Source organism: Plectropomus leopardus, chromosome 6 (assembly GCF_026936395.1).
Source record: "Plectropomus leopardus strain MGB_pleo_1.0 chromosome 6, ASM2693639v1, whole genome shotgun sequence".
Classification (NCBI taxonomy): domain Eukaryota; kingdom Metazoa; phylum Chordata; class Actinopteri; order Perciformes; family Serranidae; genus Plectropomus; species Plectropomus leopardus.
The window spans coordinates 29,384,217-29,403,578 of NC_142181.1; the positions used below are offsets into that span (position 1 = coordinate 29,384,217).

The 19,362-nt window shown below is 38.7% G+C and overlaps 1 protein-coding gene across 3 annotated transcripts in view; it reads left to right on the forward strand.

Annotated features, from left to right (window-relative positions):
• The window catches only part of fndc3a (fibronectin type III domain containing 3A), a 54,601-nt gene extending 37,717 nt beyond the window's left edge, over positions 1-16,884 (forward strand). For all 3 annotated transcript variants that reach the window (XM_042486327.2, XM_088079176.1, XM_088079175.1), the window contains 12 exons: positions 2,082-2,220; positions 2,884-2,952; positions 3,066-3,184; positions 4,157-4,262; positions 4,479-4,654; positions 4,798-4,911; positions 5,137-5,286; positions 7,273-7,619; positions 9,372-9,584; positions 9,880-10,046; positions 11,212-11,336; positions 14,321-16,884. In XM_042486327.2, the coding sequence (XP_042342261.2) occupies positions 2,082-2,220; positions 2,884-2,952; positions 3,066-3,184; positions 4,157-4,262; positions 4,479-4,654; positions 4,798-4,911; positions 5,137-5,286; positions 7,273-7,619; positions 9,372-9,584; positions 9,880-10,046; positions 11,212-11,336; positions 14,321-14,644 (2,049 nt within the window). In that variant the 3' untranslated portion in view covers positions 14,645-16,884. The remainder of the gene's footprint in view (positions 1-2,081; positions 2,221-2,883; positions 2,953-3,065; positions 3,185-4,156; positions 4,263-4,478; positions 4,655-4,797; positions 4,912-5,136; positions 5,287-7,272; positions 7,620-9,371; positions 9,585-9,879; positions 10,047-11,211; positions 11,337-14,320) is intronic.
• Positions 16,885-19,362: the final 2,478 nt, after the last annotated feature.

Sequence of the window (19,362 nt, forward strand, 5' to 3'; positions counted from 1 at the left end):
TTGTACTTGTCATCAGGAAACATAATGACCTTTATAAACTTGCTCTTATTGACCATGTATGCAAACAATGGCCAGTATTTAAATCCTCTGAAACATGGATCAACATCTCTTTTCTTGTATTGCGTTCAGAGGCCTTCACAAGTATTTAAACCTTTGAAATCTGAGCAAATTGGTTGCTTTGTCTTGAAAACTTAGCAAGAACTGCCTTACCAATTGCAAAATTGGTAGATTTTGATTTTTTTTCCCCCAATATTTTTATTACAGCTTTTAACTTTGAACACACATACAGACAAATCAAACAATAATATAGTGAAGGAAACACACACTGGCCATGCAAACAAAATTTCTCAGCTAAATCCCTACATAATACATAACGTGCAGCATATATTATAGTCAATAGAATTGAGAATATCATGGTATCTATGCATGTATAGGGAGCACTCAGTATGTTACAATTACAGTTGACAGTAATGCAGCACTTAAAATACACAGACATAAAGAAACAATGAGTTTTAAGCAGGCTCAGAAAACAAAGCATATAAAAAAGGAAATAAATTAAATAAAAATAAAATTACATTATATAAATCTTTCTTCCCTAGTACCCAAAAGTATTTTTGACAGTTTTTGGGGCTGTAATACACCATTCACTTTGAAACCAAATTAAGTCTTTTACCAGTATATCTATAAAAGGGTGCCCAAGTTTTTAAAAAATCATCAACTATACACTTGAATTTGTTTGTAAGATACTCCATTGGTATGAGGTGAAAGAGCAGCGTATTGAATTTATTTTTTAAAAAGCAAGGGAAAAATGTAAGAATTTTTTTTATATATAATCAAAGGAATTAATTATTTTACAGACTTGTTATCTTATTATTAATATTATTAATACCCATTAATGTCCTTAGTGGAAGTTCAAAATTTTCTTTGCATCATTTAAAGTACTAGCTGACCTAAGAAGATATCAGTTGGGATTTTTCAAATCAGTTGAAGTATGAGGCTACAGCGCCTGTTTTTCTTAACATACTTTTTTTAGTATCTGGTCACAAGGGGTGTCTCATTTTTTGATTTTCCATGAAAACACACCCAAAACAATAGGTGAGGAGTATCAGATTTTAATAGTTTTTCATGCACACATTGCCCAGACTCTTATAATACAGATTTAAAAAGAGAAATGGTAATTCATTGATTTTCCTCGCTCCAATATGACATTGTGCACAGTATAGAGGAATTTTATAATGTATTTCTATGGGGTCTTAAATGGGAGTAAAATATCTGTTAACTCACAATCTACCACCCCTACTTAATATCACTCACACACACACACACACACACACACACACACACACACACACACACACACACACACACACACACACACACACAGGAATACATTGAAATCCATGGTCATAGAACTGTGTGTTGTTAACACACTGGAAAATCTGTTTTATGATTTATTCTGACTTCAGTCTATCTGGTTAAGTGCATGGATTTTTTTGAACATGTATAATGTGAACCTTTATTTCCACCAGGGTTTATAGGAAACATCATAAAATGACTAACCCTATGTGACTAACTACTAAAAATAGTATGTTACAGATATAGTTGTATCTCAAAAACTGACTGAGCTGTATCTCAAAAAAAGGCTTGTATCACATTTTTGGTACCATTGGACTCAGAACACCTTGAATTTAAAAAATGTGTTATTTGTTCCAGTGTATATATAATATTAAGCATATAAAATTAGTGCTAAAGTCATTTTTGTGATTTTTTTCATCTTTCAACTTTGTCTATCAACTAAGGCATGATAAATTTCAGATATTGAAAATTTTGATTTTGACATGTAGCCACATGTCTTGACACTTAACACACAAAATGTCATGTTTCTATCTCTAACAGAGAAATATCTATAGGGCTTTTACTTAACATACTAATTATAGTGTAAGGATGTTATTGGGTTAATAATAAATATAATTTCTTCCGAAGTTGCTCATATCCTTTTTCCAATGTTTTTGAAAGAAATCAAGCCAGTTTGGTCACTAAGGAATGACTCCTCACTGCCTGTATTCATGTTTTTCCTCCAGGTGGCAGCATACAACTCAGAGGGGAAAAGTAACCCCAGCCAGGTGGTCGAGTTCATCACGAACCCTGACAGACCCAGCAGTCCCTGCAGGCCTGTCATCAAAGGAAGAGTGCTGTCCAACAGCTTCAAGATGGCCTGGGGTGAACATTTCCTACCAATTGCCTTTCCCTTTATCAGCCTTTATATATCAGTCCTTCCTCATTCTTACATGTAGTTAATAGCCTGGCAAGGCCCGTTTACAGTTTCACTTGTCTCATTGAGTTTTGCTTGGCAGCATATATAGTGTATCTCCTGGAGACAGATGACATTCCAAGAAGTCTGAACAGTAGATGACCGTTCTCTCCTTCATCGGCATGAATCCTTCCTACACCTCACTGGACAAACACATCATTAACTGCTGTACTTGGTCTCTGCTTCTAGTTTTCAAAAGGAAAAAAAAAAACATGACTGCAGCTCTGAAAATTCTGTCAAATGTCTCTGTGTTTCCAACAAAATTAGTTTCTGAAGAAGTTTAAGGGGTGAAAAAGGTCATGAGTTGGCAAGTCATGCTTCATCTGCATTTACATTTCTGAGTTATACTACTACTAATAATTTTTGTGAGATTTTTGAGGCAGCAAGTTCCTCTGTTATATCTCCAAATGTCATAGTTTGTTGGTTTGAGTCATTACACATCTTAATGCAATAATTCAATTCTCAAGTATATTTCCAGACATAGCCTCATGAAAATTGAGCTTGCTGGCTGCTTAATTAAAGAAATTGGATTTGTGCCATTTGATGATGATTTTTTTTCCCCCTCAATTTAGAGCCCCCAAAAGATAATGGTGGAGCAGAAGTCACAAAGTATGTTGTGGAGTTGTCTGAGGGCTTAAGCGGTAAGTTGTAAATGGTAGTAATAGAAATGTTAAAGTGAAAATAACATTTTAAACACTGAAAACATTAGTTTGTTTAAACAATTTAAATGTATTTGCAATGTGTTTGTATTTAGGTTTGTCATGGGAGCTGGTGTACTCGGGGCCAGCTATGGAGCACGTGTGTGAAGGCTTGAAGCCCGGCTGCTCCTACCAGACCCGAGTGTACTGCATAAGCGAGGGGGGGCAGAGCCCGGTGAGTCATTCAGCATCGGCACACGTGCACAGGCAGTTGCGCACATAGCCTTGTGTTTTTGCCACAGGAATTTTAAGAGTTTGCTGATCAGTTACGATTTTATTTGATTTTATTCGCAGGTAGAAAAACATCCCACAACTGCACCCACTTTTTAAATTGATGCAGGCTGCATACACAAGTGTCAAGATCACAATTAGATATACTCCAACTCTCACTCAACTTAAAATTACTGTTATTTTGCAGTGTTTTTCTATTGGTTCTGTTATTTTTTATTCATTTCTCGGCTGTTACATATAGTGTAATTGTTAGGGAAGGCAGTTGGGAATCACAACACAACCTGTGATTTGATCTGATAAATTTCACATGAATAATTCTAGATATGCACTCTATTTATGGTGAGGTTTAATAGAAAATTGTCATTCAGCCAGTGTCCTATGTTGGGAGATTAGACTACGCTTCCTGGTGTGTAAGAACAAGACAAAGCCTGCTAATCGATTAACCCTCCCTTCATGTGTCAGTGGATGTTTTTCTTAATTAGTTCAGTTCACAGACACTCTTCATTAATTTCTTCATCACCTGTTAGTGCATGCATTTATTCATGGTGGGGCTTGTAAAGAAACATGACTCATGGTGGCGAAATCCTGCCTTTCAGTGCAGCACAATGTGACATAACACTCACATGTTTGCCTTTTGTCACAGAGATTGAGACTCTGAAAAATGGGGACCTATTTTTCCTTTCGCCAGACAACCTGTCTAACTTTATTCATGTTCTTGCAAGGACTACAGCATATTTCTCAGTGTGCTGGTTGAATGATACATTTACATTTATCTCCTTTTTGCTGTACCCTGAAAATTGGTGAAAATTACAATTTTTATCCACTTAGTGTTGTCTTAGCAAGAGAGGAGGGGGGTGAGATTGTCAATTTGTTATTTTCTCAGGGTCTTAATTGGTGTGTTGTCTTCCCTTGCAAGCTGTCGGAGACCCTGCAGGTTCAGACTCCCGCAGTGCCCCCAGGGCCCTGCCAGCCCCCTCGGCTGGTGGGCAAGCCCAAAGCCAGGGAGGTGCAACTGCGCTGGGGTGAGTCATTCCTCTCCAACTCAGATCTGTGTGGGATGTATTCTAGCTTCTGTTGATGCATTTATTTGTCTAGCAAACTACCTCAAAGCTTTTATGATGCAGTCTGTATTAGTTCACTGTTTGTACATTTGTGTTTGTGTATATACTGTATGATTTTATCTCATAAAACCCTTAAAGTATATTGATGTATAAACACTGGCTGCACAAATTTCCTAGGTCCCCCTCAGGTGGATGGAGGCAGCCCAGTGTCCCTCTACAGTGTAGAAGTGAGTGGGCCGCAGTCTGAGGAAAGCAGGGAGGTTTACCAGGGTCCAGAGCTAGACTGCTCTGTGGGAGGCTTAATGCCTGGCAAAACCTACAGCTTCCGGCTCAAGGCAGCGAACAAGGCTGGGGTGAGAAAGACTGTCAAAACTGATCTATCAATAACAGGAGAAGGAGTTGTTTTTTCTTCTGCTACATGCTTTCAACCCTCTCTAACTTAATCTGATTTAAAAGGTTTAATATGTTTTTTTTTTATATGTTTTTGTATGGATAGTTTGGACCTCTTTCAGAGCGCTGTGAGGTTACAACTGGCCCCGGGGCCCCTGAGCAGTGCAAGCCTCCTTCAACCACATGCAAATCCCCAAGTTGTGTTGTTGTGAGCTGGGAGGTAAGACTAGCTCTGCTTCCATACCCCCACCTGATATATATAAATGTTAATATCACATGCTTCATTTTGAGGACACGCACCTGCATTATTCTTAAATTGTGTCATCAGGTTTGTTGTTAAATCGTGTCATCAGGTTTGTTGTTAAATCGTGTCATCAGGTTTGTTGTAAAATCATGTCATCATGTTAAGTGCTGGTGGGCATTCTCATTGATGTTTGTCTTCCAGGCCCCATCTTGCAACGGCGCTCCGGTGACAGAGTTTCGTCTTGAGTGGGGAGCTGCTGAGGGCACTATGCAGGTGTGTTACAGTGGAGCAGGGTTCAGCCATGAAATGAAGGGGCTGCTTCCTGCAACCAACTATTTCTGCCGGGTACAGGTGAGCTCCAAAAAACACTTTATTATATAAAGTCTGAGCTAAGTTTCACTCCCGCTGTTAAAACGACAACTTAAAAAAAGAATCAGATCTCACCTGACAAACATGGGAACTAGAGTTTTCCCTCAAGGACAGCAAAGATCAGTGATAGAACAATGAATTTTCAGTTTAAAGTTATTCACTGCCTTTGCACTTTGTTTTCCTTAATATTTGATCACTTAATTGGCTTTTATGTGAACTTAAGGTGGGAAAGGCAACACACCTTACACTCTTCTACCATTTCTCTCTCTGTTTGTGGCTCAATGGATGAAGTGTGATTCTAACACTGTCTTGGATTCATGTTTGGTCCAACCCCACCAAGGCTGGTGTGCTTAGTTGAAAATATCTGGAACGATGAGATCTGGAGCAGTCTTGCCTCGGTTCTAAATGAAAATACTTCGGAATTCATATGTCTCATCTCACTGCTTGAAATTGTGATTGTTATCCTTCAGAAACGTGGCAACCAAGGTATAGAACATCATGCTAAGAGGTAGAGCTGCACAGTTAATTGAAATATTATCAAAATCGCATTATGGACAAGGGCAATATCCAAATCTCAGGATCTCCGGTTAGGTATGTGTTTTGGTTGATAATTACAAAGAATAAAATAATAAATATCTGTGGTGGGAAAGAGACAAGTTCTGAGTCTCCAGGTTTTCAGGTTTTGAAGATTCCTCCATTGTGGGTATAGATGGTTGACGAAGATTTGGAGAACATTTATGAACTTGATTTTTAATACAGTGTTCTTCTCACATCAGTGCAAAGCTGCAATTTTTCTGATAAAGATAAATAAATCACAACATACCATTATTAAGGAATGCCTTGGCCTAAAAATTATATTCCAGAGGTAAGAGAATATCCGTGTGTGGTACTGACCCCAGCAAAAATCAAATCATCATCATTTTTATATTTTTCTAGTGAAAACGAAAAGCAAAAATTCTCATTACCATTTAAATTGTGACTCATATCTCAGTTGCAATATCTGTCAAAGTAATTGCAGAAGGAATTTTTGCATATCATGCAGCCATGCCAAAAGGTTGGGTGTTTGTTTTGGTTGATAATTACAAAGGTTTTGAAGATTCCTCCATTGTGGGTTTAGTTGGCTGCCTATGATTTGGAGAACATTTGTGAAATTGATTTGTAATGCAATGTTCTTCTTACATTAGCGCAAAGTGGTGTCGATTTTAATTTATCATGCAACTGCAGAGAATAAGATGATTACTTTTTAGGACTCGCTGGTGGGCTAAGGTTTGATGTTGTGTGCTTGCCTGTAATAATTGGCTAATACTTGCCAAGAGCTACATTATACCATGTTTATGTCTTAATTACAGTTAGGTCACTAGTTACTTCATGATGAGTGGACACCGAGTTAGAGCATGTCTCTACTGTGCTGTTTCAGTGAATACATGTTTATGCTGTGACCAATTAGGCCTGCGTTTGTATGAAAGAGACAGACTCTGGTATTAAAATATTGGCCTTGTCCTTTGGGTCTGGTTCAAGCTGAAATCTCAGGCCATGCTGTTCTCATGCAGCCTCTTTGGTGATACAACAGAGGATGAATGTAGGGACATGTGTTCCTTATGGGTTCTTACACATGCAGTGTGTTTATTTTCTCCACTGCCACTGTTGGTCCACAGTGCTGGCAATATTCATGCCCAGTACATCCCTAAATATTACACTCTGGTCAGGCTATAAAACCACATTTCTATATAACAGTTCATTAAAAACCTAACCCATATGGTTCTAGTTTTTCAAATATGTGTTTTTTCCACTTTATGACTTTGCTAGAGAATGAAAACAATATACTTAGTAAGACTTGTTGAAGCCACCAGTTATGTTTACATTGGAATGCCACCTTGTGGTGAAACATGGACATTACACATGTCCTTTCATATAACAAGTGAGAGTTGACATTGACTTGATAAGCTGACTCTTTTGTTTGTTGTGCAGGCTGTAAATGTGGCTGGTGTGGGGCCGTTCAGCGAGGCAGTGTTGTGCCAGACGCCCTGTTCTGTGCCTGCAGCCGTCAGCAACATCTATTCGCTGAAAGAGTCCGAGCTGCAAAGGTACGAGACTCCAGTCGACGCAGATGAAGACGAGGAAGAAGAGGATGGTGATTCCCGGGCACCACCACTCTACTCTCCATCCACCTGCCTGGGCATTAGCTGGGATCCCCCATGTGATCACGGCTCTGAGATAACATCCTACCTGATTGATCTTGGAGAGCGCCAGCCGATCGTTGTTGGTCCTGTCACCAGACACATCATCCAGCATCTGCAGCCTGACACCAGCTACAGGTTGGTGCTTCCTGCTACCTCACACTGATGCATTATGTTTGCACTACACAACTTTGTACATATCAGATGTCAACAACAGCTGACAGTTGTGAAAGTTTTAGATCTCAGAATGCAATACAAATCAGTTAAACACACACCACATTCGCTCATTAACTCTGTCTGTTGTGCTTTGTACCAAAGGATGCCAAAAGGGGACAACTCTAGTAATCTAGTTAGTTAAATCTGCAAATCCAGGTTATTCTTGTGAGGGCTGACAGCTGTTTAGGACACAGTTGTCCAGACCTGACACTAAAAATTTTTTTCACAAACCAGCTATGGCTCATCTTGTACTAGTACTCAATTTATGGAGAGTTAAATTAAATATAAAATCCCTCATCAATTAATAGAGTCTTATCAATTATCCACACAGGGATGTAATTTATATTACTTTAATTTGATGTGGTTTATATTGTAAGCCAACACAGAACTGTGGCAGTTAAACAGGTTAGCCATGAAGCTGAAGGACAATGACATATGATTTATTGCGGTGGCTTTATACACTTGTAATGAAACAAAGACTTAGGCTGTATTAAAGTATTCACTTTCAGCTTTTAGCTTAGTGAATACTTTTAGTGTGTTTTGAACATAAAATTTGTCACGTCCAATTATTAACAGAGGCTGAATGTCAACATTTGCAGAATAAATAAAATACTGTTAATACATCTATGAGCGTTGATGCAAAGGCTGGGTGATATGGCAAAAAAATTCGATCACAATATTTTTTTCCATATTCATCAATGTTGAAATTTATGACAAAATGTAATTGAGTATCCTGATAATGACATAAGGAAACCAGTGGGTTTATTCGTTAAGAGTACAGTTAACTTACATATAAAACAGAAAAACATAAACATTTGACTATGCAAACATGGCTAGGTTAATATTATATATTGTGATAAAAGAATAAATTGAATAATGCGCTTTATCATCGCAAACACTTGACTAAGCAAACATGCTTTGCCCTGTAACTTAGTAAAATAATAGTGTGGCTGCTGGGAGGTTAACTTTTCAGGCAAAGAAGAAGATTTGTTGTGTTTCCCATCTTGTTGGCACTGACCAACGACACATTTTGCAGGCTGTCTTAGGCTGGGCTTTGTAGCTTTTTTGATATCAAAGGAAACCTCTTGCATATACTTGATGTTGTGTTAGCTTTTTTGTTTACAGTTTCCTCAGCAATTGAAGATAATGTAAATTTAGATGTAGATTAAGAGGAGGCAGGAGGTTACTGCAGGCAGAGTAGCCAGAGATGTCACATTTCTGCACGTTTGTATAATGCCTGATAATCATGTCCTGTCTCTGTTTTGTTGCACTTATGGATAATGAGCACAGGTGTTGTTAACTCCAGTAAAAAATATTCTATCATTTTAGTCTGTTTTATTCCCACAGCTGTGTGCTTTGCGTAGAAGTAACACTGCTCTCCACTCAGTGTGTGGAGCATAATTCTGCCCTCCTACAAACAGGCGATTACACAGAGAAGAGATGCAGCACACTGACTGGCTTTTGTCGTGTTTATTTGTGCTCTGTGATACGCTGTCAGAGCTATCCATATTGAATAAAAATGTCCAAAGCTTATCATGATTATCAAGATAAATTCTATTGCCACCCCCTATCAAGATTGTTTGATTTTCCCAGCCCCATTCTCTGCAATTTTTCTGCTCAAATCAGCTCACTCCTCACAGCTCTCTGATGTCTGAATCTCTCCTTCTTACCCAGGATCCGAATCCAAGCCCTGAACAGCCTGGGAGCAGGCCCCTTTAGTCACACCTTTAAGCTGAAGACAAAGCCCCTGCCTCCACAACCACCCCGCCTGGAGTGCACCGCCTTCAGCCACCAGACCCTCAGGCTCAAGTGGGGCGATGGCTCAGCCAAAGCCGTCACCTCAGACGCCCTCCAGTATCAACTGCAGATGGGGGACAAGAGCGGCAGGTCAGTGGCCCATTAGTCAGATGAGGGGAAGTGACCTGAGGTGAGATAAACAGATAAGAGGGGAGACTGTATTTGAGCAAAAAGTGCAGATAACTGTATCGAAGAGGGCGGCACAGAGGCAGTAATGCGCCAGACAGAGTCTCTTCACAGTATACGTAGACAGGAACTGATGATGTGCTTTATGCCACTGTATATTTCCCGACAGAGGAGTTACTTGTCTTGGTTGCTTTTTGTCATCTTTTGCTCATTAAACTCTTTCTCTTTCTCTCTCTTTTTCATGTTCCTGTCATGGCAGATTTATATCCTTGTATAAAGGACCATGCCACACACATAAAGTCCAGAGGCTTAATGAGTCTACCTCTTATACGTTCCGCATCCAGGCCTTTAATGAGGCGGGCGAAGGGCCCTTCTCCAATGTTTACACATTCACCACTCCACGCTCTCCTCCAGCCCCAGTGAAAGGTACAGTAGCAGCCCTTTTTCTTTTCTTTCTTTCTTTCTTTCTTTTTTTTTCTGTCTTTCAGTCTTTCTTTTGGTCTTTCTTTCTGTCTCTTTGTCTTTGTGTCTTTCTCACTCTATATCTCTCTTTCAATATCTCTCTATCTCTCTACCCAATGTAGATCAGCTCTTAGTATCTTTACAATCACTCACTGCTGACTGCAGACAGCCAGTGTGCTCAGCTTTCAACCTCAGTTGACCCAAGTTTAACGTGCATTTGATTAAGACCCAGCAGCCTGAGATTCACTTGTCGGCTGTCATCAGGAGTCGGATTGTTCAGCAGTGTGGTCTGGTCTCAACCAGCCTCTGTAAAGGCTCTTTTGATCCTACACGTTGAAGTCAGTAATGAGGGCGTGGGTTTTATTCTCAGTGTGACACCTCTTTTGATTCAAGCAGTCATGTGCCAGTTTGTCAGAGTTACTCAGCAATGTTTGTCTCTCCACATGGTAAAGTGGACTCTCAACTATTAACTGTTTGAATGCAGACTAACTTTTTCAGCAATTACATTTAAAGCCCATTATCACAATGCCTAAAAGGATATAAATCCGCCCTGCCACTGCGTTTTGTCATGATTACCAGGGCACTTTATCAGTTCAAAACAACTGCTTGTTTTTGCTTGAAATGCCACCTGCCTAAAGAAAAGCATGACTCATAGTTACAGGACTTTGCTAATGGGGAAAAGTTACATGTAGTTGTCAAGAATTTACTCTTAATTTATCAGCTGAGCCAGTGCACATTTTAAAGCAAGCTCTGTTCTATTAAAGCAAATGGTTTCTGTAGCAGACCCACTTAAAAAAAAAGTCCCACAAAACTCCAATTCAAACAAAAAATTCACAGCACATATGAACACTATTTTGGAGGTTTGGTCTTTTTTGTCTTCAATTTTGCCTTTTTGGTATTAGTATTAAAGAATCGGAAGTTTTAACCACCTTTGAAAAATGTGGTTTGTTCTCGGTTCTAACCCTGAGGTTTTGAAGATTACACTGTTCAAACCAAATAGCGTTATGGGTATTTTTTCCAAAGGTAGTTGTTCACACATCTCATTGGCAGAAGTGTGGTACTGCCCTTCATATCGCCCATCTTCAATGTGCTTTATGTTACATCTGCACTCTCTTTTTCGTCCTTCCAGTTCCTAAAGTGGAGCGTCTGGATGACATCTCCTGTGAAGTCACATGGGAGGCCCTGCCACCCATGAAGGGGGACCCGATCATCTATACCTTGCAGTGCATGATGGGGAACTCCGAGTTTAAACAGGTACTGATGTTATTGTGTTAGGGTTTGGTTCTCTCTTTTCATATTTTGTGTCCTTACCTGCGGCTGACCTGTCATTCATCACAGTGGCTTTTTTATGCAGATTGGGATACATATGGATTCAGGGCCTTAATATTCTCACTGTGGCGATGTGCTGTATTAGTCACCGCTGGCTTTAAATTGCCCATTATGCAAAGGTCATTGATCCATGAGGTATCCCGGGTGTCTCACACCTGCCAGCACATTCATCCCTCTCAGTGGCCTCCAGCCATGTTAATTTGGAGTAATGGCCACTGCAGGTTTATGCTAATCTTACCTCATCATACATGGCAATTGAATCATTGGGTTGAAATATGTGGTTGCCATCCTGCATGACTTTGTTTCCACCCTTATTGTCAGTCTCACTGGCAGTTTGCATCAGTTTGTGCACCAACCGGGCTAGTTTAGTTCGTCTGGTGTATAATGGAGAATTTTTTATGCTGCCTTTAGCCAGTATATCTGAAACCCAGTACGAAAACTGTTCCTCCAGTATTGCAGTTTTATTACATTTCCAATTTATAACCAATACAAACTGGGAATATGTTGAATATGTTTATAGCTTTGCTGTCACAATCTAAATGAAAAGTCATGGCTTGTGTCCAAATAGCTTCTTTTTTTTTGGCAATTCTTCCTAACGAAAAGAGAGCAGATCTCCAGAAAGACTGCTGCACCATATTATGGTATTACGCTTTTTATTACTGGACATGTTCTAAGCTTGTTGTTAACTTAGTCAACCCTCTGTTAAAATAGCAAGGAGGTATTGGGGTGCCTTGCCTTGCCTTGCCTTGCCTTGCCTTGCCTTGCCTTGCCTTGCCTTGCCTTGCCTAGCACTTGGTCTAGCACAACGGATCCGGTTCACAAGGCTGTCTAAAATCTAGGGCAAGTTTCAGATGGGCAAACAGCTAAGGTCTCCCCTTTCATTCAAGGCAACTAACAACATCGCTCACTAAATTGAAAAAAAAAAAACAAAACTGAAAGACGGATGCGTAAATGTCTTTCCTATCATGCTTTTAATTTGAAAGCAGCATGATGGGAAGGATTTTATCAGAAAAAAAACATCTAGAACTATTTCAAGAAAGTTCAATAAACCAACCTCATCTCGGTCACCAGGTTCAGGCTTATATGCTTAAAAAATATATTATGCATGATTTTTACACAAATATGTGTAGGAGCCATGAATTCATTTAGAAAGGAGAGAATTTTGTAAGATTAACAAGATTTGGGATGGTTTATATTTTGGTATTGTTACATGTTTTTTTTGTTAGTTTTGGGATATTATTGTTTATTAGTTTAATGGTTATGGTTATAGTAAGAGTTGGGTCATTGGATTTGGGTGCTGACATTGATAGTCTTTGGCGTGGTTGATAGCAGAGGGTGATTGGGACGCTGCCTAATTTTCATTGATAAATCTACTTAAGCAATATCACACGAGAGGGAGTGATGTGCTCGTATATCATCACAGCTGTGATTCGGTCGAAAATAATGTCTGTCGTGATGATATACAGTACAATATACGACTTCGAGTGTGATATTGCTTTTATAAAACAGTTCTACAATCGTCTTTTATTTGTTAATAGTATACATTTTAATAGTTTACATTTTACACCTATTTACAATTTTTATAAATTTTTTATATGTAAATATTAGCATTTTAGCTCAATAGCTCCCAGGTCATGTGACCAATGAACTCAAAATCAGTGTGGGATGATAGTACTCCACTGGCTGCATGAGATACACCTCTTATTTTTACATTTTAAATCTCCAAATAATTTTTATTAATTTTTCATATGTAAATATTAGCATTTTAGCTCAATAGCTCCTAGGTCATGTGACCAATGGACGCAAAATCAGTGTGGGATGATAGTACTCCACTGGCTGCATGAGATACACCTCTTGTTTTTACATTTTAAATCTCCAAATAATTTTTATTAATTTTTTATATGTAGCATAGGAGCGAATGTCTGTCGAATATCCAACATAAAACTATCTTCACTGTGGTTGATCAGACAGTTCATCGCTGCAATGTGTGTCCGCTCACCGCCGTGATCTCCGTCACCTCGAGTTCTGTATCAGACAGCGTGTGTGTGTCGGTGTCTCTCAGGCTGTGGTCAGTGTCAGACGAGTGTGTCCCTGTCTCACTGCACATCCTTGTAACATCTGTGACAGCTGGTTTACCCCCAGTAAACAGCTGTTTACCAAAACCCGTCCATCACAGCTGCCCCCTTCCGGGCTCCCTCATACCTTTTAGTAATTCCAATGCATGTACAGTCAGCTCAAACAAGCTCAACAACAAGCTCAAAAAAATAGATGCATGGTTCCCCCCCATTCCTCTCTCTCCTCTCTTCTTCTCTCCTTACTCAACCTGACCAATTGACAGCTACGTGAACAGCACCAACTAGCTGTTTGAACCTGTGCTTATACCATACTATAAACATCTCACTTTTAAAACGTATCCCACTTTCACTTTTACACTAATTAACGGATTTTGAATGGCTGTGAAGCGGAGTGATACATACAGAATTAAAAGTTAACAGTTCTGCAGAGATTCTGCCCTCTGCCCGTATTTTCTTATTTTCTTATTATTTTCTGTGTTTGGGGTGTTTATGGGCTCATACCTCCACACCGCTCAGGTGAGGTCAGGGCTTTACAAAAAGGTAGCAACAAGGTGTCAGACTGTAAGCAGCAAGCATTCTAGAGACACAGAGCTGAAAAACTGCAAATATAGCAAGGCAATAAGCCAAACGATTGTCAATCTAGGGCTGGCTGAATGACAGTATTTGCTCCTATATTTTATCATAAACATGATGAAAGATGAAAAAGGCAAATTATTATTATTATTATTATTGCATTAGGGGACAAAAACCCCAATATCTCATAGATTTTCATTCAGTTTTGTTTAATATTTAGTGTTGTATCACACTTCTTCTCCTCCCTCCTAATGTTTGCAGGCCTACAAAGGCTCTGCCACATCCTTCCATGTCCACAATCTGCAGCCCAATAGCGACTACCGTTTCCGGGTGTGTGCTATCAGGCAGTGCCAGGAGGCCCCTGAACTCAGTGGCCCCTACAGCCCCACAGTGACCCTCTCTCCCCAGCGGAATGACGTGGCAGTAGGCGGCGGCTCGGCCGGCTCGGGGTCCAGGGCTGGCACAGAGGCCAACCGAGCCAGACGGAGCTTGACAGACGAGCAGTGTGCTTTCCTCCTCCTCATGGTTTTTGCCGTCATTGCCATCCTCATCGCTTTTGTCATCCAGTACTTTGTCATTAAATAAGCAGTTTGTGCCACCCAGCTGCAGGGTTATAGCTTTATTCTTTCCCCCTCTCTCTGTTGTTTTGTATTCTTTGTTTTGTACTTATCATATTCCGCTGTCAACATAGTAATCGCATTAGCTGCATTGGGGTGCAGCAGGAGGGAGGGCTGGTGAGTGACAGCCCAATGGTGGTAAGAAATTGACAATGTAATACTTTATTAAGCACCTGTGATACCTTCCTGACTCTCCTGCCTTTGTCAGCCTGTCCCAACTTTTTGGTATCTGTTGTTCAGTTCAGATTTCTTTTTCATGATCAGCTTCCCGCGCAAATGGATGGAAAGAGCAGGGATATAGTTTATTTTAGGAAGAGGGTCAGGGTCGAAGAGGTGCTTTGACTCATGTACTTGTTGATTACTATATATATATATATATATATATATATATATATATATATATATATATATATATATATATATATATATATATATGTATATGTGTGTGTGTGTATAAAATAGTCATTATTTATATTTCCATTTATGTGTCTAGTATGAAACTGTTTCTGATAGATGTGTTCCAAAAATAGTATGTAGGTGTTACATTAGCCTATGTATTATTTGATCCTGGGACCCGGTGGGCCAGTGTTTGCACAGTGGGGTGTGTGTCCAGATGTGTATACTGTATGTAGTAAGTGCCACAGAGGTACACTGCTGGGAGGGCTTCAGGGTGAGATGAAGGGACTTAACCCCCTGCTGGAGTTTTAGGGGTCTAGTAAGAGAAGAAACAGAAATGAAAATCTTGTTCACACTTTAGAGCGTTCATTTAGCACTTTCCAATCTTTTTGATGTTTAGAATGTTTAAGGATGCAAAAATGACTGGAGAAATGTTAGTATATTTTTGTACAGTGATGACACATGGACCTGTAAGTTTGAAAAAAAGCTCATAAAGTTAGAAAACAAACAAAAACCAAACTAACAGTGAATTCTAATTATTTTTACTATCATATAGTTATACTGCTGCTTTACTCCGAAATATTGTTGTTCAGCACAAAAAATGTATGCTTACCTGTATGTTTTGTTTTATTTTGTTTTGTTTTGTTTTTCCCCAGTAATTGATTTTGCACCTTAGTGAAAGAGAACCTTGACTGACTGCGTCTTGGTCTTGTGATGCATTTTATAGAACACACTTTGAGATTGTGCAACCCTACTTGTGTTTTGGGTGTTTTAAAAGTTGTAGAACCGCATAACGTGTCACTGAAACAGCTGATCTATCTCAGCAAAACAAAAAGAAAAAAACTAAGAAAAAAGTATATACCAGTTGTTTCAGAGGCCTTAATTGGGGAGTAAAAAATCTCGGGAGAATTTTCTTAATTTCTCTTAAGTTTTGATGTTTTTCTTTTAGTGTTAGAAGACTCTAAAATGTGTTTTATTTACTTTTATTTTTGCAACATTATTTGATGTTAGTAAACATGTAATCAGGAGAGAAATGGTAAGTAGTTCTATGTATTACTTATGATTTGTTTTGATTTCTTGTCATACATGTCAGGTCATACATGTGTGAAGTATATTTTTTATAATATTGAAGTAAAATAAGTTAATACTCTCCAGAGAAAATAATAAATCCTGAGTGCTCATGAATCATGGAACGCAAATGGCAGATACAAAATGTGTTATTTCATGTACTTTCTGTGTATCTAAATTTGCCTTTTCTCTGTGTGTTAAGTATTCGTAACAGATTTCTCACGCTGAGTTTTCAGTGGTAATCTGGCTGTAGGATCTAGTGTTGTTTGGTTTTGGGCAGATAACTGCTGTTGCAACCGTAAAAATGAAATACAGGTACCTTGCAAAACGTCTTGGATAATTACATGATTTGGTCTTTCAGACATTCTGCAAATGTCTTCTCTTTGTCATTTGAAGAATTCAAATTCCTATTTTTGATAGCGATTGCAACGTGTGCCATTTTAACACCTCTTCACCCTGGGCTTAGTACCTTTGGTTGGGGAGATTAACAAAATGCTACAAAAAATGAGTAAAATATGCACAAAAATAGAGACCATTTTTATGTAATTTTAATGTTTGCAGTTACCTCATACACCGTACATTCCAAAATGAAAATTTGTTATACTATACATACTACCAGACATATCACTTTAAAATGTTCGTTATGGGAAAAATGTATAATCATAGATATGTATCTAAAGTGTATCTGTATAGCCATGATATCTACAAAGGATCCATGCACAATAAAAGATTTATAATTCTTAATCATGTTTGCAGTTTGGGCATATGCTTGTCTTTGGATTGTCCATTAATGTTTAAGTAGTTATTAAGTAATTAATCAAGAAAAACACTAAACATTCACTTGTTCCAGATCTGAGGATTTGGTGCTTGTTTTTTTATCATTGCAAATTTAACTTTTTTTTTTTTTTAGTTTTTGGACTGTTGGTCAGACAAAACAACAACATGCCTCAGGCTCTGGGAAACTGTCATGGGCATTTTTCCTGATTTTTAGATTATTTATAGCCTTTAAAAGAGTATTTCATTTCCCAATTACCATTTTTACATCAATCGCTTATCCTGTGTTGGATTGCATATGTTAAGATTACTTTTTTTCTGCATGCCTCCACAGTAAACAAATAATCCACAATAGAACATTTTGGATGAATATAAGTGACTGGTGACTATGTTTAACAACAGCAAAATTGTATTAAACGTGTTTACAAACTAGCGCACAACTTGTACATAGATAAGTTTCGCTTTCATTTCAATTTTTAAAAGGTTTTTAGCAAAAATGCCTGTATTTGGGAAGTACTGAGCAAACGACTGGATAAAATTTTCTAATTACTCTGTCTCAGTTCTGGGAGAGTTTGTAGACAGATGTCTTGAAATAGTTTTGCTGTTTCTAAATGTCGACTGTTTTTCTCCAATTCATCAAGAATTGTCTGTTCATAGATTCTGTTTTCACTGATATACAAATGGTTATGTGGGGGGCTTGAAGTTTGAAGTATTCCTTTAAATTGATCAAAAACAATAGATTATCAAATTATGAAAATAATAGCAAGTTGCAGCTTTAATAGCAACAGTACTTGCCTCAGCTGCTTCTTGCTAACCTACTCAGGTGAAATGTAGAAAGTCTCTACAAAGTTGGAAAAAAAACAAAAAACAAGAAGGGATCACAGGGTCTCAGGTGGTAGGTGGTAAGTGCAATAATACACACATGTTTTGATTTAGAAAAAAAAATGAACAAGGATACTTCGCACCATGATGAGCTCATGCTTTGTTCATTATAAGCCTCATCCAACGAAGACATAGGGATGTGGGTAAAGAAATTTAATCTATGAATATATAAAATTTAATCTATATTAATTTATTTTAGTTTAACAAAGGGACATTAAAACAAAAAAGTGTACCAGCACAAATCAGATGAGCTCAAGGATTAACTGTCTATACATCGTCTTTAGACTGAAAGTAAATGAAAGCAGTAGTTTTGTTTTATTAAGAAAACCTACTTTGCTGCAATACCACCATTGTATTTTCACAGAAGATGATGAAGAAAGAGTTGCAACTACATCTTTCTAAACCAACGGAAATTGCTTCTATCCTTTTCTTGCGGGTCGACTACCCGTTTACCTCCTCTTATTTCATTCTGTCTCTCAAGACAAAAGCATTTCGAAGAATATTATCAGATACTAATCAAAGAATAAGAATTCTAATCCTAATAATATTTACAGATATCTCTTCCACCTGGCCTTCATTTTGTTGCGACTTCAGAGTTCAGTGCTGCTGCTACACCTCACAGTAGTGTGTGTGTGCGCGCACACACGCGCTTCTGAAGTAAGATAGAGGAGCTCCTGTACAAGCACACCTAAGTGGTGTAAGCAGGAGAGCCGTGATTAATGAGGGTGACAGACTGGAAACCTACTTTGAACAAAGAGCAAACAAGCTTTCCCTGTTGTGTTGCTTTGACATGAGTAAACAATGACAGAGGAGGCATCACATTCCTGCTTACCCTCTGAGGTCCGAGCAGTGCATCCGCCATGGATCAGCACAGTGTAAACACACTCCTGTTAGGTTCATTTAGATACAATAGACACTGTGGCTCTTGACCAACAGAGCACACTGCTTGCGATCCAGCAGGTCATCCAGGCTTTGATGACTAATGCTTCTTTGGACACAAAATAGGAAAACCTGTAGATCAGGATCTGGAAAAACATCTCTGTCCTTGGTCATAACATAGACCTTTTACTTGCAGTTTACGCACTAGTTGAGAGATGCAATTCTTTGAAAAAGTAAGGACAGATCAAGTCACACAGACGCAAGATTGTCATGTTGATCTGCAGGGCTTGCAGCACTCAAAAACTTTGACTGAAAACATCTTAATTTGTGGATTAGGTGCTCAAAGGCTCAGTTGGTGGAGTGGGTGCCCCATGTGTGGAGGCTGCGCCTCGTCGCAGCAGTGGATTCTGTTCCTGCCTCTGCCCATTTTGCATGTTGTTCCTTCTCTCTCCATCTTTCACGCTTAGGCTTTCCTGTCTAATGAAGGCAAAAGCTCCCCAAAAATATTCTTTAAAATAAATAAATAAGTTATGCATTAGTGGGATGTAATGTCAAAATCACTGTAAAATGACTTGTTGGAGGTCACTCTAAATTAAATGTTGATTTCTGATATTAAGTGTAAGAGCTCATACATTTCACAAATCAACAAATCTATTCATGGTCTATGGAGCCAGATTTGTGTTTGCT